Below are 26,390 nucleotides of genomic sequence, written 5' to 3' on the forward strand. Positions count from 1 at the left end.
CCCTAGTTTCTATCTTCCCTGTTTCTCCCTCTTTTCTATCTCCTACTGCCCTCTTTTTTCTCTTTCTATTCATCCTGGAAACTATACTTCATCACTCAGTTATTCTCTTGCCAATATTGTCATCATACATTGTCCTTTATCTCACTCTACTCAGTAAAACCTTAGGCTTGGACTAAACCTCCTGTCTGCCTTTTTGGCTACTGATCACTAGTGTGATTGGTATCATAAAAGTCCATAGTCTATAGCTTCAAATGGACCCCGGTACTGCCCTTCAAGCTTCTTATGTATTACTAGTCGGTTTTTTTACCCCCCAGTTTTCCACAGCTCTGTTCTCTTTAAGTCCCTTACCAGGCCGTCTCCCATTCACTCTCAGCCAATGTCACTTAATATTTCGCATAAAAATAAACAGTATTAATCGTGTACAAAATCCTTTGACTTCCTATTCCTACATTTACAAACTTACATGCATATATGTCATCCCTCTGTCTGTCTTCCCATATTCCTAGAAGTGTCTGGCTTCCTCAATGACCTTGTTCTATCAGTCATCCCCTTTATGAATTATATCTTTAAACTTTAGAACTCTTCTCTGGCTTCTTCCTATCATGACCAAGTATTTTCCATCTTAAAAAAACAAAAAAAACAAACAGTAAATCATTTAGTTCCATTCTCCATTTGTTTTCTATTATTATCTTTTCTACTCCTCTTGAAAGCCAGATTTGTTAAGTTTCTGGCATTTGTTACATCCACTTCCTCACAAGACATTCACTGTCTTTGCCCCTTTCCTGAAAACAGCCCCAACAAATTGACTAGTGACTTCTGTGTATCTAAATACAATGGCTTCTTTTCAGGACTCTTCTTACTGAACAGGCCTCTTTTGAAATACTCTCTTGCTTTTGCTTCTTTTGAAACACCATGTTTTTGGTTTTCCTTCTGTGTCTATCATAGTCTTTTCCAATCTTTATTTTAGGCTTATTTTTGCCCATTTTCATTTTCAAGGGCAAACTTCCCTTCACTCTAAGCACATTCTCTAAGTTGCATGACTAAATTCCACAATGATAACTCCAAAATCCACCTTTAGCTAAGAGCTGTCTTCTGAGCTCCACACATATACATCCAAATATTCATTGAATATCTCTATTAGGATGCCTCATAGATACCTCAAACTCAACATGTATAGCATTGAACTTGGCCTCTTTCCTGCCAAACTTAATCCTCTTTCCTCTGGTTTAAATCCAAGCAAATGATTTCTCAGGCCATTAAGTTGCTAGGAACTTAAGAGCTAGCTACCTTTAATTCTCTCTTCTATCCTGACATCCAATCATTTACTAAGTCCTGTGTATTCTACTTCTTTAATATGCCACAAGTTTGTCAACTCTCCAATCTCATTTCCACAACTTGAGCACACGCCAATTTGATTTCATGCTTGGGTTCTTGAGTTCTGGTCCCCCTTTTCTAGTTTTGTCTCTCTCCGTTGCATTCTCTACCCTATATCCACAGTGATTATGTCACTTTGCAAATTAAAAACCTTTCAGTGTACATATATTGCCATCTGGATAAAGTTCAAGTCATCATATCTGGTGATATTGATCTAGCTTATTCTTCCAGGCTCACTTTTTCTACTTCCCATCTCTCTTTTTGCATCTTTGCTGTGTTGAACCATCTGTAGCTCCCTGAATTTTCCATACCCTGTTACCCAAGAGCCTTTGTATATGCTGCCTTCTTGATCTGAAACTTTCCCCCTCCAACTTAATTTTTATTTGGTTAATTCCCAGGTATTCTTAAGTTTCCATTTAGATGTTTCTTCCGTTTTTGTTCTTTTTTTAATTTTAATTTTTAATTTTTTTTACTCTTCTACTACTGTATACTAGTTGTTGTTTTTCTTTGTGCCATCGTGGTATCTTTTAACAATAATGAATAATATAGTTGTTTACCAACAACACTTGAGCACTATTTTATGCTAGTATCTGTTTTAAACAGGCTATATATCTTAACCTACTTTATTCTCACAACAACTTATTAGGTTATTGTTATTAATTCCTCAGATAAGTAATCTAAGCTACAGAGAAGTTAAATAATTTTCCTGAGGTTCCATAACTAGGAAGTTACACAAGTAGATTTGGAACTCAGGCATCTTATTGGAGAGTTCACAAATTTAAACATTGTATATTTGTCCATATGGAAGCACTTATGACACTGTGTTGTAATCATCTTTTGCACCTAACTTCCTAATTGTATCCTAACTTCTTAGAGGAAATTTGTATCCCTAGCATCCAACCCAGTGATTGCCACATAGTATGCTCCCAATAAATATTATTTGAATAAACAAAAGAACAAGGTGACATGTGGCTCAAAGAGAAAAGAGTCCTACAATTGTATTTACCCTGACCCAACCTCAGTGTCCACTATTGTAACATTTTGTCCCAAGAATTTGCTGTCATCTAATCATCTCACACTGTTTCTTGCCTCCAAGAGTCTATATATCCTGTTCCATTTGCCTCAGGTAGCTTTCCCACTCTTGTCCAACTGGTAAACTCCTATTCCTCCACCCAAATCCAGCTCAGACTTAATTTTATTTCTGAGGGTTTCTGATCTTTTCAGATTACAGATTTTAGTTCCTCTATACTTTATATGTTTAAACATCACAAACAACAAAAACCGCAACATGAAATTAGACTATGATTTTTTTAAACCAATTGTCTATTTTGTGTTCATCTGCATATCTTTAGTACTTGAGTGTAGTGCCTAACGCTCAGAAGGTGTTCCATAAATGTCTGACATTGTGATTGAATGAAATTAGGTTGGGTTATGTCTCTGTAGATTACCAGGCAGATATCTTGAACTCTGACACATTATGACACGTTAGTGGATTCCTGCACTGACAAAGAATTGGTTATTATTTGACTTGTCCAATATTGACATATTGGTAGATATGGGGAAAAAAAAAAAAAATAGAACACCTTTGCCTGCTTCACTTTCCTGATTTGGTCAAGGTTGGGGCAAAAGATACGCCATTTTTCAAAAGTCTCTCAATTTGTGCCTACTACACAATTAACAAACAGTTTAGGAAGGCAAGTCCATTTTCATTTAGATGTAGACCAAAGAAGCCACAGAAGTCTGTGTAAATTTATCAGATGTCAAACCACCAATTCGATCCTATGAGAGGAAAACAACTGTAAAATCTCTCAAAATGTTCATTTTCCTGTCACTTCTACATTAGTCTCTTCCTTTGTATTCCACTGCTAGGATCTTGGAGATATATATAATATATATTATTCTTAATGACATCATATCTGGGCTTTCTAACTGTTCTTTACTTTTCTTGTTGCTCAAGCACACACCAAACTGCCATATTACGTTTTTTAAAGTACTACTCTAATCGAGTCATTTCTCTGCTCAAGAACTTTCAGTGGTACCTGTCTATGGAATTAGGTGGGAATTCCAAGCCTAACTTTGCAGCCTCATGTTCTACTTCAGTTGATATGTGTAGAGTCTGACCAATGGCTGAAATCTAGTAAGTGCTTTGGCTGTTTTCATTGCTTTTTTTCAATGTGTTCTTGAAAGTGAAATCAGGAAACCTAGTTGAAGGAAAGTTCCAGTTTGTATCTTTCCTTATTAGTAATATTAGTGAATTATCAAGAGTAGATGCCCCTTCTTAAACAAAGACACCGCATTATAAACCAAGTAAAGGCTATGTACATTAAACAAAGTATCTTCCTGGGGCTGGGGTTTCCCACATCCTATGAAACAGGCAGGTTAAGATAAGACAGGTGATATACTTGGGAGTAAGATAAGTGTTGTTTTACTTAATGATAATTTTATTGAGCTCCCCGAGAGGACCAAAGTAACTTCACAGGTGAAAGCTAACTCACTGTTTCACAATTGAACTTATAAGATGCATATTCATCCATGAGCATAATTAATCACGTCCACAAGACATGAGAAAAGGATTACCCTTCAGATGCTGGCCATGTAAACCAGGTGGCCAAGAAAGAACATGATATTCTCTGCTTGAAAAACCACCATTCAGTTGCCAGACTCTACTGCCTCATGAACTCTTTCAATTCTATTTCTGGCTTCCATCTATTGCTCGGTTTCTCCAATGCCCACTTGGTTTGGATTTTATATCCTCATCATCTAACACATCAAAGGGTCAAAGTGTTCAAAGCTCTTCAGGTTTCCAGAATTTTATTTAGTTAAAAAGAAAACACAACAAAAATGAAAAATTATGCCCCTTTCCTTTTTTTGCAAGAAAGCAAAATTCAAAGATAAGACGAAATGAAGCACCAGAAGATCTGTGCAATTCAAAATGAAAACCCACCTTTCCACATACATATGCCCTTTTATAAACTACACCATTACATTTTATGAAATCACTTAAATACTGCTAATTAAAATCCTCAAGACACTAATATATTCTCAAATCCATCTCTGCCACTTTGTTGTACAGATGGAACATTGGCAGCTTCTCTTCCAATATCCAAAATACCATTTTTAGAACAAATTTGAAGTTTTGATTCATTCAACACACAATTATATTGAGCACCTACTATGGGTCAGACACTATGCTGGGTGCTAAGCAAGCAAAATGGGATGATTTTCTGATTTCAGAAGAATCCTGGTCTCTAAAGCAGTGCTTCTCAAACTATGTTTTTTGTTAATCTGTGCCCTCTTTTGATAAACATAAATATCGTCCAACTTTCCAGAAATGCTGATGAGCCCTTCTAACCCTGAGAATTACTGATACACAGAACAGAGACTCTATTTTCCATGTATCCTTCAAGACCAAATGTCTTGGAACTCCTACTTTTTATTTCAAAAGCAACGTATTTATTTTCCATACACAAAACTGGATTGGAATATTAAGTATACTTTTTTGAACCATGCTACCCCAACGGCACCCTCTACCTCCCGCTCCGTAACTGAAATTCAAATTATTTGCACCCAGTCCTGTTGAGAATCACTGCTTTAAAGAGTTTTGGAGAAAACCAGGCAACCTCCATCTCTCCCCTCCAATCAAGTCTTAAAGGAATTAGAATTTTCCTACCTGACACAACAGCTGGTGGAGTATCATAATCCTGTCTTGGGACTGAATCTTTGAATGAAAAGAGCATGAGAAAGAATGCAATGAAGTACAAAAGAAAATAAAATAGACTCTTAGCTCTAAAACTTGGAAGTGCCCACTGTATGTCATATGGTTGCCTAATCCCCTGCCTCCAAGCTTTTAAGGCACTATAACCCCTAGATTACACTTGATGCAATGGTCCCCATTACCACCACACTTTCCATGTTGTTGGGACCCATGTGACATGCTAGTCTGTCCCAGAGCATTGTCGTCTTCCTCGGTCTGTCATAATTTTGATCCCTTCCTTGGGAAATCAACATGAAATTTGTCCCTGCTCTGGTTGACACAAAAGTTCTACAAGGCAGCCCATCTGAAAGGAGCCCAGAGCACAATACGAAACAAAGTCCTGGAGATAAAAATAAAGAATGGGAAATTTCAAAGAGATAAATGAAAAATTTGCACATTCCCATACTCTATGGGGGCTGAGGCATTCTGACCACTCAGCTCTGGCTCTGATCCCAGTGGCTGTCAATTAAGGCCAAGGAGCTTTATGTGCTGGAATTGTGAGCCAGAGATAAATAGAGCAGGATCCATTTAACAGATGGGTGCTGTCTTTTTCCAAACTGTCATAACTATGGAGGTGGCAAATAGTAGGGAAATGTTCATTAAACTACATGGCATCCATATCAAAATTTGGGGTTATATGAGACCAAATATATCTGCTTCTTTTGAAAATGAAAAAGTGGCTTCGGCTGAATAGAATTCCTTTAGCCAGAGATCTAAAAAAGGAAAGTGGGACATGGCCTATGGCCCAAGATGCCCCTTTTAAATAAAAATGGAAAGTTCTAATCTAGCCCTAACTTCCCTTGGAGAGATAAACTGTCTAAGAGGACCAGATATTGCTCACATTCAAATAAACTGCCCAAACATGGTTAAATAGATACTCTATGTGACCCTTATTCCATTGATGTGGTCAGATTTCTTTTTAAAAACGAAAACCCTACACTTCATTTTTCCACCTACTCAAAAATTTAATTTGGACAATCATAAATTTCTCCATTTAATCTCCTTGCCACAGAAAGACAACGTTAATCACTCTCTCATGAGAAGACAGATTAAAATGTCAACATTACAAGGCATTTTGACCAGCAAAAGCAAACACTGATCAAAGATTCAAAAGCAAATAAACCTTAGGTAGGCATGAGTTATTTTGTTTCTCGCAACCGGTATGTGAGCTAGTGAGTTGATTATAATTCCCAAAGCTAGAATAAACAGAATCATTTTTAAAGGATCTCCAAATATTTTATTAATAATGGTAGTAATTCCTAATACCTTTTTAAAAACCGCAATCACACATTATTACTACAAACAAAAAATTAATGTTAAGACCATGCCGCAAGTCATTTGTCCAAAAATATATTTAAAACATTTAAAAATAAATAACAAAAGTAAATCATACTTATTGTTGAATACTTTGAGAATGTAGAAAATTATAGTGATTAAAATAGAAATTATCCCTGATCCTATGACTCAGCAATAACCACACTTGTTTTGTATTTCTTACAGCCTTATTTCACAAATATCTTTTCATATTTGACACTATACTCCACACGTGCAAATTTACATCATGCTCTTTTGATTAAGATTATAAATAATCCTTTTCTTACTTATTTTAAACTCATAACTTCATGCCGTGCTACATTCTGATTTATGGATGGCTTATGATTTATTTAATCATTCTTCTTTATTAGACATTATAAATAATACTGGGCTGAGCACTTTTAGGTATAAAGACTTTTCTGTTATTTTAGAATATTTCCATACAATAGCTTCTAAAACTAAAACTGCTTGCTTTGTCAGTCAGTAGAGCTGTTTTGAAGTGTCTTGTCTGTCCACCTTGCTATCCAAGTGACACTTTTACAAATTTAGATTCTTATCATCATATATCAATGATTTAAAATGTTTATTTACTTATACCTTCATCAGTAATGTGTATTATATTTATAACTTTGTTTAATAGTTATGTGTATATGTCTCTGTGTGTGTTTGATTAAATTACTACTTATTATTTTTTTCTGCATTCTATTTCCTCCTTTATCAACTATTCACATTCTTTGGTATTTTAACTATTGGGGCTTTTGTATTTTGTTGCTAGTTTATTTGAACTCAGAATCCATTTATCTATTTTTAAACAGGAAAAACTTAGTATTTTCAAATAAACTTTTATAATACTAGATTTTCACTTAATGCCTACTTGTTTATTATTTATAAGACTACCTTAGAAGTTCATTTATTTTACAATAAGACTAAACAAATTTTTAAAAAAATTAAAGCATCCCATTTTATTTATGTTTTCTGTCTTGTATTTAACCACTTTTTAATTAATTGATACTTTTTCCTGAAAAACCATTTAAAGAGATATACTCATTATCATTTATGAATTAATGATACTATTTCCTAATCATGAGGCTATTTAACATGGTGGGTTGATTTTATCACTCTCAGTCCTAATACTTATATTCATACCTAATGATTGAAAAGACGTTCTTTAAGCAAAATTAATAATTTAGGATTTTTACCTGTTAACGTCAGAATTTTAAACTAATAAAATAGAAATGGTGCGCCTGAAAAATGTTAGAGAACTATGATGAACAAATGGAGTACAATTATAAGTTTATTTTTGTGAGTGGCTGTGGTTACCCCATGGGAATCCAGTGATGTCACAAATCACCAGTGGTTTGGAGAACACAAACAAAACTGCAGATAAGGAGGCTGCAGAACAAAAACTTTATTTCTTCCAGCAGATTCCAATGACATTGTAAGCCACTGGTGACCACCAACTGAACAAATGGAAAGGAGATAAGCAACTTGTAAAACAAGATTGTCATGCAATTTGGAGGTTCTCATAACACAGTAAAATCCCCAGTGGTCTGTTAAAGCTTACAATAGAGCGATAAGAAATTATGGATAACAGGGCTTCGGTTCTATAGGGGGGACTCCTGTGACCAAAACTAAACAGAAGTAGAAAAGCTAGAAAATTCTTCAAGGTCAGCAGAGCCTTGGAATAAAAGTTACACCACTTGCATAAAATTCATTTCTTTTCAGGCCTGCAGATTCTGTCCAGCTTAAAAACAGGTTGAGAATTAAACAATAAGCATTTGAGGTGGCAAATGGTACAGAAAGTTTAATTAAACTACATGGTATCCATTTCAAAATTTGGGGGTGTTGGGGACCAAATATATCTAATTTTATGAAGATGGAAAAGAGGCCATGGCTTAGTACACTTCCTTTACCCAGGGATCTTAGAAAGGAAAGTGGGACTTGGCCTTTGGCCTAATGCCACCCTTCTAAAAACGGAAAATTCAAATCTAGCTCCAATTTCCCATGAGCCCTGATTATTGCCTACTTTGCAGTAATCACTGGATCTCTCTCTGCACTGCCCTTGGAACCTATCTGTTTCTGGAGCTGAGATTTCTGTCTTAATGTTGACTTGTCACTGCTCACACCTTGCTTTGCAGAATTTCAAGTCTCTGCAAAGTTACTGGTAGGAGAGAGATATGCTCAAATAATTTTAGATTGACTAACTGTGGCAACATGGTGGAGAATGGATTGGAGCAAATGGAGACAGGAAACAGGAGGAACAGACTATTCTAATTAATCAAATGAGGCCCAGGATGTATTTGACAAAAGTCTATGAAAAAAAAATTGCTGGGACTTGAAAAGTAATTGTATATGGTGGTGAGAGAGAAGGAAAGAGTCTAGACTGAGTCCTAGATGTAGCATTTGAGTACCCGGGCAAATGGTCATGGGACTGGCTGGAGAGGAAATAAAAAGCAGGAATGTATAAGAGGAAGGGGGTCAGTGGGGAGGAAGCTTGGGGAAACTAATATGATTAGTTTGCATCATGCTGACATTGAGATGTCGGAGGGAGATTTACATGGACATTGTTATCAAGTAATTGGATAAATCAGTCTAAAATTTTAAGATGAGATTAGTGTTGAGGTCTCAGATTTAGGAGTTTTTGGCATAGCAAGCAGAGTTCAAAGCCATGAAAATGGATGCAATTGCTTAGGAAACAATGTTTTCATGAGAAGTAAAACAAGTTATAAAATGAAACCCTGGCTTATCAGCCTGTGAAAAAAAAGAAGAAGTAATAGCCAGAGAGGTCAGAGGAGAACTAGGAAAACTCTGGACAGGAGTCAGAATCGGAGAGCTTTTAGCACAAACGGGGTTCGATATTCAAATACAGGGAAATTTCCCATTAAAATCCAAATATTTAGCTTATCTTAAAAAATCGGAAGGTGTGGCTACCCCAGGTCTGTACGCCTATGCGGCCATAGCTACCTGGGATGGAGTAGCCATTTCTCTCTTCAGACAAGGCATCATGTTCCAGGTGCCAAAGGTAGCACTTTTCTCTACTGTTCATCCAACACTCAGGCAGAGATGTTATTAGCATTGCATTAAAATAATCTAATTTAAAATATAATCTCCAATATCATGTGTATTTATATTACCTGACATAGGTACATATAGAGCACATTTGATTATATATTTCTAAAGTTTTTTGCCTGAACTCAGTCAATTTTATTCATTAATGTGACTTGACTGGCCTCTATGGACTTTTGGGTTTACAACCCTGGAAGAGTATGTTAGATGTTAAGAACGTGGAAACTTGAAAGAAATAAGTTATGCCAAATGAAAGAGAGCAGGCCAATGAGTTGTGCTGTGGACTTGACAGTTTCCTACATCTGTTCTGGTGACTTTGACCAGATCCCCATCATGGGAGATAGCGGTTAAGGATGGTTTGTTTAATAAGCATCTACTAGGTGTAAAACATTATAGTAGGTATGTCACATATATCATTCCATTTAACACTGGCAATTCCCCTGTGGGATATAAATAGTATTTTTTCCTACTTTACAAAAAAGAAAATAAAAGTTCAGAGAGATTAAATAACCTGCCTGAACATGCATAGCTAATAAGGGGCCAACCCAGGCTTTGAACTCAAGTTTGATTCTAATGCTTACTGTTCTTTCCAGGACAACAGGCCGTCTTCCCAGAAATGATAAAGTATTTTGAAGAGATGCAATAGGTGGGAAAATTTGATAGCCACTCAAAATGCCAATCAAAAATTCACATTAAAATGGATCTATACTGGCATATTAAAGTATAAGAGTGACAGTTGAAGAAAAAAGTGTAACAACAGTCTGGATACTACACATAGTGATATTTTATTGAATATTTCAACAAAGTAATACTGTTTTCTCTCTGCCTTTCCAAAACCTTATGAAATTTTAAACCTTTGCAAAGTATCAATTTATACAAATCTCTTAGTATACCTGAGCATTATTTAGTACAAATTTGAAGGAAGAAAAAAAAAAAACTAGAGGAAATTTGGTACTAAAAATAAGCCACATGCTTAAAACTTCTGCTCTCTAAGAAGGGGAGGGTATATATCACTATTTGATAATTTGGCTATTTTCAGCTGAGCAAAAATTGTGGCCTTGTACTAATATGTTCTTTTTGAAAATGCTCAAATACTAATCATAATATATGTTAGTGAATCAATAACTATTATAATTCTGAATCTGTTCTGTACATTTTAGCTTCTTTTTTCAATTCCCTAAAGGATTCAGTCATATTCTTAATTAAACTTAGCTCTAATATCTTTTCTAGTTTGCAAATTTAAACTTCGGCAAGTCAGCTGGCTTTACTTTTGATTCAAATGAGTAGGATTTACAAAGTGTTTCTTGCTATGCTTTGCATTATAACTCCCTCTTTTATCAGATTCCAGATTGTCATTCAATGTAAGACTGTCATATTTCACTTATTGAAGATTTATGATCCTTTAAGGAGATTAAGGCTGATATGAAGGGAAATCAATAGTGGGCACATGAGAAACTTTAGGCTTCCATATCCGTCTTGGGGGCTGTTTTGTTAGTGAGCAAAATGACTACAAATAATCCCTATCCATTGCTAAAAGCTCTAGAAATATTATCTTTAAATCCTATCTCCCTGATGAAAATTAGTTGTACCACAGGGTAGAGTTAAATGTTGTCCTAGATGTGACTTTTAAAAGCCTAGGTCAGAGACCTAAGAAATCATTTGAGCCAGCCCAAGCTTTCTGGGAGGTAAAGTATCATCAATTGCTTTTTATAGGTTCAGCAACGGAGGCCTTAGAGATAGGTACTTCATTTATGTTATTAATAAAACTAAATTTCTTTATTGAAACAAAGCGACTCTTTCCATTATTTATAATGACTTTTCTTCCTATTTAGAGCAGATTATCGAGACCTCAGTGGACATGTCAGAAACTTCTTATATTCCAAAGAGCCTGACTCAACACATCTATGTGGCAAGCAAGCCATTGCTTTAAGGTAAAATTTCCAATATATAGCTAGTGTTCATAATATATGTAGATATTTGGAGATGATGCCAGCATAATTGTAAAGAATCACAGAAGTGGTGACTGTGAGACATATAGGCTTACAGACGTAGAGGTGTATAGTCAAAGCGGCCTTATATATCATCATGTCCAATACTTCAACTAGACAGAGAGGGAAATTCAGACTGGAAGATATTTTCCCTAGGACAGATAGAAACACAGGGCTCACCCAAGATTTGAATCTAGAATTCCTGACTCCTAATCCAGTGTTCTTTCTATAATACTTAAACTGTCTCAGTCAAAAGAAAATATATATTTTTTTCTTTCTACAGCTTTAAAAATGACAAAATTCTCTGTATTAACATTTATAAAGAAAAAAATAAAAACTTGTTACCGATGGTGTCACGCGAGAGGTTGACTTTGAGGTTTTTCATTGCTTTCTATAATGGTAATTAACAAAGTTGTAGTATTTCAGATTGTTTTAGACATTTGCCCTCTTGATTATTTGGGGAATTGTCTTTGAATAGATTTTTTAAAAAACAAAGTTTTGCTAATGATTTCAAATGTCTCATTGATATAAAACCAAGGCTGCGAGAGGAATTTTTCAATATACTTTTCTTCCCTAAGGAAAAATAATGACTACTCAAAAATAGCCCAACCTATAAAAAAATATCAAGTACATTACATTCCTATTTTTCAGCATCATGTATGCAGACATATTCAAAGGCAAGATGAAAAGAACTCGATTGTGTCAGGTTCTCAATTACGTTTTATTGATTTAAACATTGAAAATAAATAACAAGCCCTGGATATTAGTCATAGTCAGGGTTGGCCCCTCACTTGTGAATATCCTGGGACTGATATATTAGCTGAAGTGGTAAGCATCTGGGGAAAGAAACACAGGCTCAAGTGTATTAAATTACAAGGTCTAGATTTGCAGGTGCATGCATCAAGACACTTTTCCAAAAACAGACATTATACCTGGTGCGTTGTGTTGTAAGAATAAGGAGTAACTCAAATTCAAATGCGACACAGTCGAAGCTTCAGCCTTGTCAAAGTGAGTGAATTTATCCCACAATTGAATATGCATGCAGAATGCTGCCTATTCATATGGGAACCTGAAACGTGGGTTAGTCAATGGTACAGAACCAGTTTTGCTGATAATGCCAGTGAAAACAGAGCATTACATCTTATTGAAGAAATGCAAGAAAACAAAACAAACGCTTCAACTCACCGTTCCTGTTGTGCCCAGTGAAAGATGATTCATCTGTTGTGTCAGGGGGCCCATCATATTTGCTGGCTGCATTGACATAGGATGGTCCATTGTCGGCGTGATCACAGCACCCTACAAGCACACACAATGTCCATCTGAAAACACGTTCCACAGGGAAGAAAACTTTATTTAAAAAAATAAACACAGTGAATCGTGTTAATAGCAACGTGTTTACTTTTTACTGAAAAGGCTAAATTCAACCATGTATAATGTTTACATCCATCCATGTCATTTTATGTTCATCTAAATATACAGCATTAGCACCTGCCTTTCTTCTGATGTGATTTATGTGATGTGTCTAAAATGCCTGTTATTGACAATTCCGATAGTCAAAGTAGAATGTATTCTGAGATATGGCATATATCCCCTCCCTCATTGTTCTAAATACCAACTTCTGTGACTAAAATATATGAATACTACGGAAATTCTCTAGTTTTTCTTGATATTGAATAAGACTTTTGGTGTATGACATGACATGTACCTGTGATTTATATGGCTAATTCTTGATCACTTCATACGATCCACCACCAGGGGGATAACACTGGTCAAGAAGGGTTTCTTGACTGGATCTCTTTGAAGGCCATGTTACAATATAATCTAAATGTTATAAAAATTAAAGTTTCCTATTTCCCATGTTTTTTCCTCCGAATCTTTTGACCTCCTTTCTTTCTATTGGTGCTTTTGACACAAGACAGAAGAATACTGAACACTTAAATGCTGGTCAAATGCAACATTGCTAAAACTTTTTTTTAAAATGTAGAAATATCAAGTGTTTCATCAGGTCTTAATAAAAGCAAACTTCTAGAACATGCTTTTGGATTTATTATAATTGTTGGGAAGGCAAGAAATAATACACATTTTAAAAAAAACTTCCGTCCATATACAAAGTGTCGTATGGCTACTGAAGCAGAGCCAGGCCACATTACCCTTCTGTTCCTTTTCCTCTATTCTACTATTCTGCCTTAATTGACTAACTTGGAGAATGGAACAATATGTCAAAAAAGAAAGAAAGAAAGAAAATCTAGGGTTGGATGGAATCTTTCATATTTTATAATTCCAATGTATTATTTTAAAGATGATAATAAAGGCAGAAACTTGTGCTGTTACAACTCATTTAAATACTCAGTGGTAATAAAATGATTGTGTATCTCGAGGCTTTTTTCATGTTAATATTTTTTCACTATTTGACTTTTCTTCCCCATATAAGTAAACGCTTTGAAGAAATAAAACTAGGACAGATTCATGCAGATGGCAGGATCTCAGACCCCAAACTAATTATCCACAATAAATATTTCCTAAAACACTTTTTTTGCTCAGGATGCTTAATTTCTTATGTTATTATCTAAATCCAATTTCCTGACTATATCAGTTGAAAGGGCAGGCTATCACTCAGACTTTTTTATGGGCTCCTCCACATTACTATGGAGGAGAATAACAATTGAGACAAGTTGAGACAAGTATTTGGAAATGTTTGATATACAGTCACCTTTTCCCCCAAAGGAGTTAGGGGACAACTAACTCTTTTGAGAGAGAATCAATCATAGAACATATATATATATATATGTTATTCTATACGTTTATATATTGTAAATATACACAATTGTGCATTTGTGTTGCTTGAATGTTGTGATGCTTCTATGAATTATCATTCACTAAGATGCTTCTTGAATGACAGAAACAATAAGATAAGCTTTTTACTTATAATTCAGAGACACATCATTTTTTCTTTCTGCTGTCTGAATTTCTTCAACAAAAGCATCTTCATTTTATATTAAAAAACAAACAAACACACAAACAAAAACATACTGGCCTTCATTTCAGGTATTTGCTGTACCAGGCCAGAAATAAACATGTCATGAAGAACTGGAGTTCTTCTTAAATCACTTAGAGAAAAATTATAGCATAACTTAAGAGTTAAGACAAGTCCTAAAACATTTATTTCAAGGGAAAAAGTGGCACTTTCACGACATTTTAATCTTTAGCAGGTGCAAGACTTCAATACTCTTTTTGAACTTGAGAGTTAGTCTATCTTTTTAGAATATTTGCCTGTAGGGAGTCCAACATACAGGTAAACTGTCACAATCCTGGAAACCCCTCAATTCTAATCAGCCTTCTCTAGCCACATAAATGATTGTTTGTCATAAATCAGAGATAAAGACAAAATTGTGTTTGGAGAGAATACTTTCTTCTCAGTGCCCTAGGGGTGACCTCCTTCCCCAGTGGTAAGGAAAGGTAGAGTTTTGTCTTTGTTTGGGAGGCAATATGCAAATGAGATATGTGAGTATGTGACAGATGAATAAAAATCCATGCATGATAAAATAGAGGGATTGAATGCCTGCATTTGGAATTAATTTAGGAAGGATTGTCTGGTCTCTTTAAAGAATTCTTTCTCAGAAAGTGTTTGGAGACTCATTTGATTATAGATGCCACAGAGTGAGTGCTGCTTCTGTGTATAAACCAAAAACCTGACAATCAAAGGGAAGAGTGGGAAGGGATTTGTCATAATTTGGGATTGTAAATAACAGCACTAGGCACGGAGTGTAAAACAATGTAAGGGAACATTATTTTCCTAACCAGACCAGTTATTACAAATAGATGAATAATAAAATAATAATTCTTGGGGGAGGACATGTGAGAACATTCATTCTTGTTCATATTCAGTAAAAATGTTCAATAAAAAAAGAATTGCTCCAATTATTAAGAACAAAAATTCCTTTACAGTCTCAAAGGGTGGAAGAACTTTACAGTTAGTAAATTGGAAATATTAGAAACAGTTTGTAAAAACCCCTTGGAGAAATGAATTTTCTTGATGATACTTTATCGGGGAAGACAACTTAAAGGGTTTGAAGTGTTGGGTATCCACAGCAAAGAATGGTGTTTGCCAGTCACTTTCCTCATCAAACTTTACAGAGTCTCCTTTACACTGTATAGGACATACAAAAAAAAAAGGAAAAAGGAAAAAAAGGAAGAGAGAAAAGAAAGAAAAAGAACTAAAAAAGGAGAAGAATGGGGTTGTTAAGGAGAAAGTAGTGCCCTCAACTACAGTTGTGCCTCATTAACTGTACTGTTGAATCCATTCCTGTCCAATGCATTTAATCCACAGACTGAAGAGTGTTTTGTGACAGATGTTGCCAACACATTAAGGGCAATTTCATGTGCTCGAAATGTATAGAATGTGCTGTCTGACGGAGTTTACTTGGCAAATGGCAAGGCAAGAGGAAACAGATTTTTCATTTTAGCATCTCCGGATGTCTGGGTTTGCTCAATGTTTAAGCTGCAAAGAAAAATACTGTAACATGCTGTAATTCCACTAAAAAGCACAATGACCAAACAGCTGATGGCAATGTCTGGTCTATTTTAGCCACTGCCTCTGCAAAACAAAGCTGCTCATACTCAAGAGATGTAGGGTGGATCTGGTCGCTCTAGTTCTGAAATAAACAATTTCAACAGCAATTTGGATAAAGTTTCCAAAGATCCTTGATGTGGAGTAAACATAGCTGACCTAAAGCTACAAGAGTATCTGTTTTAACCTTCTGCCAACAGTTGAAAGAAATGTGAAGTCCTAGAAAGTTCCTCAGTATTTTAATTTCCCAGGTGAAATGTAGGCTCACCGGCAAACTGGGGAATAACTTGCCCTGGCTATCTCCCAAGAAGAGCACGCATAGCTGGCTTAAAACCTATATGAATGCCAGCACGTGGACTACAGTGAGAAGTACCTTACGGATATTCAAATGACTGTCAGTACTCTATGCCAGTGCCACTCCAATTTACGATCTGCACACCAGCAGCAGCAGCAGACGAAGAATTAGAATCCAAATCAGAATCTCTGGGCATCGGGCCTGGGAATCTGTGTTTTAACAAGCTTTCCAGATGATTCTGATGCTCTCTGAAGTTTGAGAAGTGTGCTCTGTCTGTAAACTGCTATTGTATAAACCAATGTTGCAGTACTGAGATACAAAGAATTGACTTTATTTTATTTATACTGTTTCTCAATTATTTGTTTTAAGACAGTCTTGTGATGGGGCATGAGCCTTTATAATAATATACCCATTGTATCTTGTTTAAAAATACTAAGAGGCCAAGCGTACATTTTTAATGAACTGAAATGGGGCAATTAACTGAATAATTCAGGCCTATGCCTGATGGCATGACATGCTTCCATTTGATCAGTTTTGCTTGTGTTGTGTCACATTTGGAAATTCTTCCTTATTTGAAATCCATGCAAGCCTTGAATTTTAAATCATAGGAACATTAAAGTAAAAAGTAAGAAAATTATTTGGATAATACAAGTGAAAAGTAAAGAAATATCACCCCCTTTTCCCCTCTTGTTGTATCTAGTTGCCTTATGTCAAAATGTTGTGGCCTATATTGTATAGTGTTCTCCTATAGTAACTTATGCAAAACTGTAGGGCCTTTTTTATACTAATCATTCAACATGACTTAGAAAATGTGGTTTACCATCATTTGTCTTCATCCTCATTTGTATGTTTTTCTGCCTGTCAATTTTTAATATTTCTAATTTAGTTAGAAAATAATACAGCTGAATTTTTGTACCCCAGACTACGCCAAGTGGAATGTAGAGAATATTAAGAGCTTACAAGTAAACTAGTTAATGGAAATGATTTTCCAATAGCAAGGATGATTTGATAATATAAATGGCATAAAGGTAGTTCATTTAACCTGGGGAATAGCTTTCCAAATGAAATGCCTTTCCATATTACTGTGCAACGTTCCTTTTAGTATACGCAGAGATGTTTAATCTTTTTTCTTTATGATACTGGCATGGGTATTTTTTTGGCTTTTTTTGTTTTTAGCAGAAGGGTGCTTGATGAGGTTTAAGAAGGACTGGTGCTGTGGGAAGAGAGAAAAAAAAAGGAACAGGAAGGCCTCCTCCGCCGCCCCCATCTTTAGAAACACTCATTAATCCTCAACTACCTTGATAAATTTCCAGCCAAATTGGAAGGGGCAGTCTGGCTTTAAAACAAATTGTGTTTGAAACCCCCAAAGCTGTGGCAGATCTGGTAGACACGACTTAAACTTCGGAAGCATTTTGGAATGATCTCTGACAAACGTTGGCGGTACCGGAGAAGGATGGATCGCTGTGGTAAGCCCGAAGTCGCACTGCCCCTAGGACACCATTTTAGCACGTAATCCCTTCCTTCCCCTTATTATTCTATAATTGCTTATTTCAGTATTATACCTTCCAAGAGGGCAAGGGTTATGTTTACATATGCTTTGTAATCCCCATAAATAGGAATTAGACATAGTAGATACCTAAAACAGTTTTGTGAATTTTCTATATCACTGCCTCTGTTCAGTTCAATAAAAAATGGCTAACACTTACCAGCATTTTTTTTTTAATTTAGACTGTTCATACTAAGAGAGCCTAAATCATGTCTGCATGTTCACCACTGTCAATTTATAGTGTCTTTGTGCTGTCTACAATACGAGGCATATAACATTTGCTTCATAAATATTGGGTGGGGGAATGATGAAAGAACAAAATTCCAAATCAAAAGGTACTTAAAATGCAAGGTTGAGATTCCTAGTCAAAATGGACCATTCCGAAGCTTTTGAGAAAACTGGTTCTCACAAAGGGCACTTCCGCACGGTTTGGCACACATATCTGTGCCTTTATTAATATCTTCAAACATCATATCCTTAAAAGATGAGATCTGAAATTAACTTGATGTAAAAAGTTCTCTTAATGCCACCATAGGAAATTATTAAAATAAAAAAAAGTATTTGTGTCTGTGCACATAACAGTGTTTCTAAATGAGCAGTGATTTGTTTGATCTAGGAGGGACATTTGCCAAGGTCCTGAGACGTTTTTTTTTTGTTGTTGTCAAACTGGGGAAGGGGTACTACTGACACCTAGAGGCCATTGATGGTAGAGGCCATTCTAGAACACACAGGACACTTCCTCACAACAAAGAATTATCCAGGCAAAAGCATCCTTAGTGCTGAGGTTAGAAACCCTGGTGTATACAGGCAGATATTCATAAGCTCCATTTGTACAAAATGAGAAAGATTTGAAACTGCACTAATTAGAAAATGGCACAAAGTATCTATCCAGTCTGCTCCCTACAACTAACAGCAAAATTTTAGTTTCTGTGCTGAGATTTTATTTACGACATAAATCAGTTTCTTAAAGACCTGATATTTAGCTCAACTGCCCAAATCCTATAATTTATCAATAAAAGGAAGAAAGACTATTATGTGACTTTCAATGGCTATATGATTATATTTAGTTCAAATTTATGTTGATATTTATTTTGGAAATATGGATAACTAGAGATGAGTTTCTCTTTCCTAAATTTAGATGGATTAGATTCAATTAATGTATTTCACTGCTCCCTAGAGGTGTGTACCTGTGGGCTAAGGGTATGATGTTTAGCTGTAGGGCATTTTGCATTGCTATATAGTAAATTTAGAACAGTTATGTACATAGTTTATCTAAAAGGAGAATATCTATTAGCTGTAAAATAGTTATTCTCCTTTCACTCTTGAACATTCTTAATTTTGTGTTGCTTTTTGATTCAGTTATCATTAGTTAGAATTGTTTTTAAAAATATGTAATATTAAAAGACACTAAAACCAAATTAGTTTTAACTATGAAGTTCCCTTTAAAGGAATCCTAATTATATACCATCTCTATTCAACTGTGAATAATGGTTTCAATTATCAGTTAAGTACTTATTTATACAATAGTGTCATTTTGAATAAGAATATAAAGTAAATATGTCACACTGAAGTATTTCTTACCTAAGCAGGTACATGGATATTTAGGATTCTCAACAAGGCTTTATTGAATTCTTTAGTGCTTAAAATTAAAGAAATTTGTGTAGTGATGACTTTTGATGTTTTTAACAAGCTTCTTTAGAATTCAAATGGGCGAAATTGGCTTTTAAAAATATTACATTATTGAAGGAAGAATTGAACATTTGAAGATATGGAGCCCAATGGTTAAATGATTTTGTTGACTGAAGTGCAATAGAACAATTAGTTCTTTTATCGTTAAAATTGTACACCTGGTTAAAATTACAAAAGGAATTGCATTATTCACATGGGTTATTATATTCTTTTCCTTTCATATTTCTATTTAAGGCGATCACAGTTGCTGAGCCAATAGAAATATTAAATGTGTGTAGAAGGATCCCAGGTCTTCAGTGGCTTCAGCAACAATGGGTATATTTACTTTCACCAGCCTCCCATTCCAATCCTATAATCAAGAGTGGCCCTCAGCTTGAAGGGTTGTACCTCACACAAACATGTTCCATTGACATCCATGTGGTGTGGTATAAATGATATGAAGGAATCACATTATTTTTGTGGAAAAACTAATAGTGCTACCTAAGTCTTTATCTTCACTTTCCGAGACTCCTGTGGTATATGCCTTCCTCACATAGGTCTACAGTTCCAAAATAAGTTTAAAGAGATTTGAGGGAGAAAAAAATAAATTAATTAATTACTTAAAGACCATTAAGCTATGGGACTTACCAAATGAATAATGGGTTAATCATAATATATTTCACTGTCATCCATACTTTTTAAGATACAAAGAAAACCACTGATATCTACTCATAAAATATATTACATAATAAAACATGATATTAGAGATATGGAAGGCAGGTCCTTACCACTTTCCTACCATAACGATAACTTCAAAAACACACATATCTCTTTAAAGATGAGCAGAACTGATTTTCCTTATTGTTTCATTCCAAGAAGGGGTATAAAGCAGACAATGTTAAACTAACTTCCCTACCAAAGTACAGTCTATATCTCATTTTTATAGCTGAGTTAGCGTCTTGAAAGATATTGCATAGTGGAAACATCACATGTTTAGGTCAATGGCACTGTCAAGCCAATGTTTGCTGTAAGTTAATGTATTGGAAGAGTTTAAAGGTAGATAGGACAACTCAATGATGATGGGATCAACATATTTTCCATTCATGCTTGTCCTGTCCAGAAGACATTTAGACTAAATGAGCATAAAAGTCGCCCACGAGACTGTGCCTACCTACTCTAGTTCCACTTATCTCCAAAAGTCTGCTCCTACAGGTAGATCTAGGATGGCCTCTTTAGCGTAAAGATCACATGGCTTCCAATTTACCCTTTTGGTCTAATTCCCAAAGAACATGCACATAGAACTTCTCTTCCCACACTAAACTACTCCTCCTTCTCTGACCCATCTTGCTCTCTTACCCTTGGTGTCTTTGCCAGGAGACTTGGGCATCTACAGCAGGTTCGTATGTGTGCTCTTAAGATTTTTATCAAATGCTATATTTCTGGTATCTGACCCAGGTTGTTGGTCATTTGCTCCTCTCTCCTCTCATAATATTGGACACACACCTTCATCATGATCATACTTCATCGCTCCCCTGGACTCTAAGTTCACTGTGCCATTCACAATGCTTTATTCATTTCCAGTGGTTCTAAAGCCTAGCCATGTGTCTATCATGCAACAGGTTGCCATGGTGCTGACTGACTAAATCAGTGAATGGCACTTGCTCATCAGCCAGGGTGCCTGTGAATTTACAGAAATGTAAAATCAAGAGCAACTGCATGCTGAAACTGGACAAGAGGATTTGATTGAAATAAAAGAAGCAATCCCTTTATTGGACAACAGGATGATCTTAAAAAATCCATCCATTCAATTGCATCGCTTTCCTTTAAAAGTTCCCGTCTGACCACTGCCAGCTTGATGTTCTTGTCATTTAGTGTGAGAATTCCTGGGCTTCTAAGAGCCACGCACTACCCAAGGATGTTACAGTTTACTATATAATTTCCACCCTATGGAAAACTTACACATATTCAATTACATGTTGCAAAGTTTCCTTTATATATCACAGCCAAGACACTGCCACAAATGCAGTGTAAACTTTTTTACTAGGGTTTTTCCGTGCCATCAACGGTTTTAATAGCCATATATCTACCTAAGATTCTTGTCAAACCATCTGATAAGAGAAAACATCCTTATTCACGTATACAGCAATCTCTTTGTATACCTCCAAGTAGATTTTCAAAGTTCAGAAAGTTTAAAATGCACGTCAGAAGCAGGATGCCAGGCCAGTCTTTTTCCAAATGATAAGGCAAACAGGGTTCCTAGAAGATGTCTGAATATTTATGGGCGGCGTCTTTTGTCTGGTAAAAGGTTTATCTCGCTTTAACTAGCACTCAGGACTGTGAGCTGTTGTAAAGCTTCTCATTAAAAACTTCTCCTTACTGACAAATAGGCCAAAAAACCCAGCTGCAAATAATTTTCAAGGTCTTGCAGGATCCTATTGGTGAATGGTCCTGGGAAATCACGTCTCAAACCACAGGGGTGATAAAGAAGAAAAGCTCCCCGTTATCCTACTTATGGCCATTGTTTATAGTGCAAATTGCCTAAATATGTCACACGGCACCTTGATTCTGGCTATTACTAGGAAAGTAGCTATTCCTTGTCCTGCAATTTGCTACAAAATGTACTTTATTTTGTGGTCCCACAGAGGACATTTCTGGACTATTTGTTTTCTCCTTTAAGACATTTTTAGAAATGTGCCTGGTTAGAGCTGGCAACTCAGCTAGAGCTAAGGATACAGGTGTGAAGTCAAGAAAGACCCTATTAAAAACCCAATTTACTCTTTTTAAAGTACATTTTCTATTAGTATTATAAGTAACATGTCTCAGACTCAATATGTACCTTATTGATGAATTTTTTGAAATTTAATGCTGAGATAAAATAGATCCTGGTGGAATGGTCATGTCTTAAAGTAAAAATTTACATATTAGCACCCAACAAACATATATTCTGAGGACTGCAAGATATCAATTAACACACATACATTTGCTTGGTAGATGAGATGAAAGTCAATTTTATGTCTCTTTTCTTCACTGTCCTATTTGTTGTAGAAACTTAGTTACATCTTTTATTTCACTTAGAATTTTATTGCCATTTCTCCTAAACAGTAATGCTATAAGTAATTGTGACTTTTTCTTAGTTTTATAGAATGGTCTTAAACTCTCTAGTACCTTGTTCTTCAAAGTGTGGTCCAGGACCAGATAGTATCAGCTGGGAGCTTAATGCGGAATCTAAGGTCCAACCCCAGCCCCTTAGAATTAGAATCTGCAGTTCAGTAAGATCCCCACATGGGTCACTCATGGTCAAGTCTGAGAACATTTGCTCTATTTTTTTTTTTTTTTAAATGTCTGCCATGGCTGTGTTTGGATACATCTTCTATTGCATTGCTTCTAGAGAGATTCTTGGTTTGTTTCTTCACGATTTTGTTAATTTATTTTTCAGTTCCTACTTGAGTGCCAAGCAGCTTCAAATAATCTTAGTAACATGAATATACGTTCCACAAACATGTTATAACCACAAATGGCCACTGAGACTGAGCTGAGTTCCTCAAAAGTCTCCATAGGATTTCTGCTTTATCTATAAAATCTCCTTTACAAAAAAATTTTGTTTCCTATGAGACATTTTCATGGCAACCTTCCATTCTTTCCAAATATTCTGCTTCATCAATGAGTCTGAAGTGTCTATTACAGCCAAGGGATAGAAGATGTGCCATATGTTTTGTACAATAGTAAGAGTCAGCATCTACATACATAACATAAATATAAGGTGTTAGCAAGGTGTCAGAAGTAAATTCTAAAATAGCACTACTTGTTGGGCACTGATGGAATTAACGGAAAGTGCCAAAGTTAGTTTAAAAATTAAAGTTTTTGAAAGTTCTTTTTTATCTTGGCCTTTTGTCTTAACTTCTGACCGCAATTTCCAGTTACTCACTGAATCTGGAATCTCAGTTATGTCCCATTCTGAATATTTTCTTTCTCTTTCTCTTTCCTCATCATGTATTCTTTCTGTTTGATTCTTGGAATAATGTGGAAAATTCCAGGTCATCCTTGCCTCCTCCTTCATTCTCACCATTTATAACAAATCCATAGTCAAGTCTTGTCAGTGCTATTTCATCAATGTCCCCAAACTCTCTCTCTCTTCCTTTCAAGGGCTACTAGGTAGGTTGAATACTATCTCTCATTAAGATTAATCCAATTACTTCCTGTGGTGTACCTCTGTCAGTCTTGGCTGAAGGCATTTATTTTTTTAATACTCTCCACATGTTATTAGTTTCCCACAAAGTGAATCCTGCCTTTTCAACATAGAATTGAAAAAGTCCCACATTTCCTAGACTCCCTTGCTGTTAGAGATCCATGACTTCCCCTAATGAGAAGCACCTGCAAAAGACTTAGATTTGGAAGAAAGTTTAGAATGAGAAGTGGGCAGGACATGTGGCATCCTTTTTGCTGGCCAGGTGGTGGCAGAAGTAGCATGATTCCATGGTTTGCAGCAAAGTGATTTGGGGGTTAGCAGTGGCAGTAGCACCCCTTTTGGTCATGTAACAGGAGATCTAAAAATTTATTGTCGGCTAATATTCAGCATGTTATTTGCTATCAGATTAATCTATTGTAAGATTTTCTAGAGCAACTATGAAATAAAAATAAATTTCACTGATTGAATTTATTTTTGAAGGTAGATGAGGTGAGAAACTAAACTAATATCATTGTATTAAAATAGTTCACTAAGATATTTTTATTATTTACTACTTCTCCTTGAAGGGAAACAAATACAACTTTGTCTACTAACTGGTGTTCAAAGTTTGAAGTGTTTATCATTGTGTGGCCTTGATGGTATATTCCCTTTTTATATTACTATTTTAAACTTCTACAAAAAATAACATGGGGCTACAGATACATTAAAGTAAACATTGCAAAAAATGTTCTTCCTGACTTTTCAACCATCAGCTGAAATTATGCTATTGTCTTAAAGTTATTCAAGAGAAAAATATTCAGAATCAGTTTTTTTCTCTTCGTTTTCCTCCCACCTTTATCTTTTAGCCCTCCTTCACTTTCTCATAGATTATATGTGCGATAGGCGGGGAAATGAATGTTCAGCAAAATCAGGCAATTTTGACTAGCGTCAGAGGTTTTCAACATATACTTTTGCTTTGTTTCATGCAAGAGCAAGCTTGAAGCCATCTGCCTGCCAACAACTACATCCTTCATTCCCATTATGGAGACAGAACCCCCCACCTCATCATTAAGAGGCAATCTTCAAAGGGACATTGTTTTTGCTTATTCCCGTTGTGACAGATGTTTTATATCATCCACCTCCACATGCTAACTCATCTGTAAGGGACTGCCCACTCTCTGCAGCCAGCTGTGGAAATAACTCCAGTGTCATCTGTGGCAGCTCTTGTTCCATTCTTCTGACCTCACCAAAGACCACATCCAAGAGCAGGAAAAACAAACAGCCCTGTTAACTTCCTTGAAAACATTTCCAGGGCAGGAGATAGGCCAGCTTTAGACAAGAGCTCTTTACAAAGTATGTAACAAAAGAGAGGCAAGCTTATTTGAAACACTCAAATGTCACCAAGCTAGCCAGTCGGGGTAATCCTTAGATTAAGGAATAATGAAGCAATAGCATCTGTGAGCATGATTCAGCTGAAAACATCTGGTTGACGCAGAACCACTTCAATTAGCTGGAGTATGCATCCATCAATCATTTCTTTGCTTTTGATTGTATAAAGTTCCCACGAGGAAATGTTTACATCACCAATTCATCCAACTGTTTGAAATACGGTGAAAAGTCTATAACATATATATTTTTTTAATGAATAGATAATTCATTAAATTGTTCTGTGGTGGAATTATACCCTGATATTAGAATATATTTTAGGAACAAATTTATTCTGCTTTTTAAGAGGTCTTATCTTGGCTTGCTTGAAATTGACAAAGCAAAACTTTTAGTAGTAAGAATTATTAATACGTCACTTTCCAATATCGATGGGGCTGCTTATAGTATTTATGCCAACTATCTGCAATGTTAGAGCCTTAATAACTTTTTAAAAGATGTTTTCTTGCTATTTAGAGTTTAGGATCAAGAACATTCATTCATTCATTCATTCATTCATTCATTCACTAATATTTACTGTGGGCCTATTATGTCTTTCCCTGAAAGAACTCTGCGTTAAGTAGTTAAATAACTTTAATGAGATAAAACAAATATTCAAAAATGTAATGCAGACAAAGTGATTGAGGACATTAAAGTTTTCCATAGAAGAAATTGCCAATACCATGTCAATATCTGTTTTCAGTCAGTCTAAAATTTCAGCCTGCTCATTGCTAACTCAACTCCTGGAGCCATGGTGAGGTCCATGACTTGTGTCTCCCCTATAAGTTAAGGCATTATCTTTGCTGTAGCAGGAACTGTGGACCCCCAAGAAACAGCCTGAGATCACTAAGCATGAGGTTGAAGACTAGGACATGAGAAGGAGATGCTCTAAAAATGAGAGACGATTGTAGATTGCACACACATTAGATTGTGCCTAAGAACAACTCGATAGTTATCTTCGTTATCAGGAAGGGATGAGTAGCTCTGTCTGAAGAAGAGTTGGCAGTAATTACAGACGTGTTCATTTCTGTTGTCAATTGTAACTCACGTATGGGGAGACCCTCTGCTCTCTTTAGCTCTTTCATTAATGCCAATTGTCAATCCGCTTGTTAATTAAGTGGTAATATTTTATTGTGTCATTTCTCCTAAGAATTTTGCCTGCACGCCAGAAATAACCGTTTGCTTGAAAGCTTTTAGTGTGTGTATGACAATGAAATAGCAAACACTGATA

The 26,390-nt window shown here is 35.7% G+C and overlaps 1 protein-coding gene across 8 annotated transcripts in view; it reads right to left on the minus strand.

The window, feature by feature from the left end:
• Positions 1-26,390, minus strand: part of RBMS3 (RNA binding motif single stranded interacting protein 3) — a 1,259,852-nt gene that overhangs the window by 49,777 nt on the left and 1,183,685 nt on the right. For 7 of the 8 annotated variants that reach the window (XM_074312720.1, XM_074312722.1, XM_019745285.2 and 4 more), the window contains 2 exons: positions 12,682-12,792; positions 5,045-5,092 (listed from right to left, as the gene is read on the minus strand). In XM_074312720.1, coding sequence (XP_074168821.1) covers positions 5,045-5,092; positions 12,682-12,792 — 159 coding nt within the window. The remainder of the gene's footprint in view (positions 1-5,044; positions 5,093-12,681; positions 12,793-26,390) is intronic. The other variant, XM_019745288.2, reaches the window with a different exon arrangement.

Source organism: Rhinolophus sinicus, linkage group LG10 (assembly GCF_036562045.2).
Source record: "Rhinolophus sinicus isolate RSC01 linkage group LG10, ASM3656204v1, whole genome shotgun sequence".
In the NCBI taxonomy this organism is placed as follows: domain Eukaryota; kingdom Metazoa; phylum Chordata; class Mammalia; order Chiroptera; family Rhinolophidae; genus Rhinolophus; species Rhinolophus sinicus.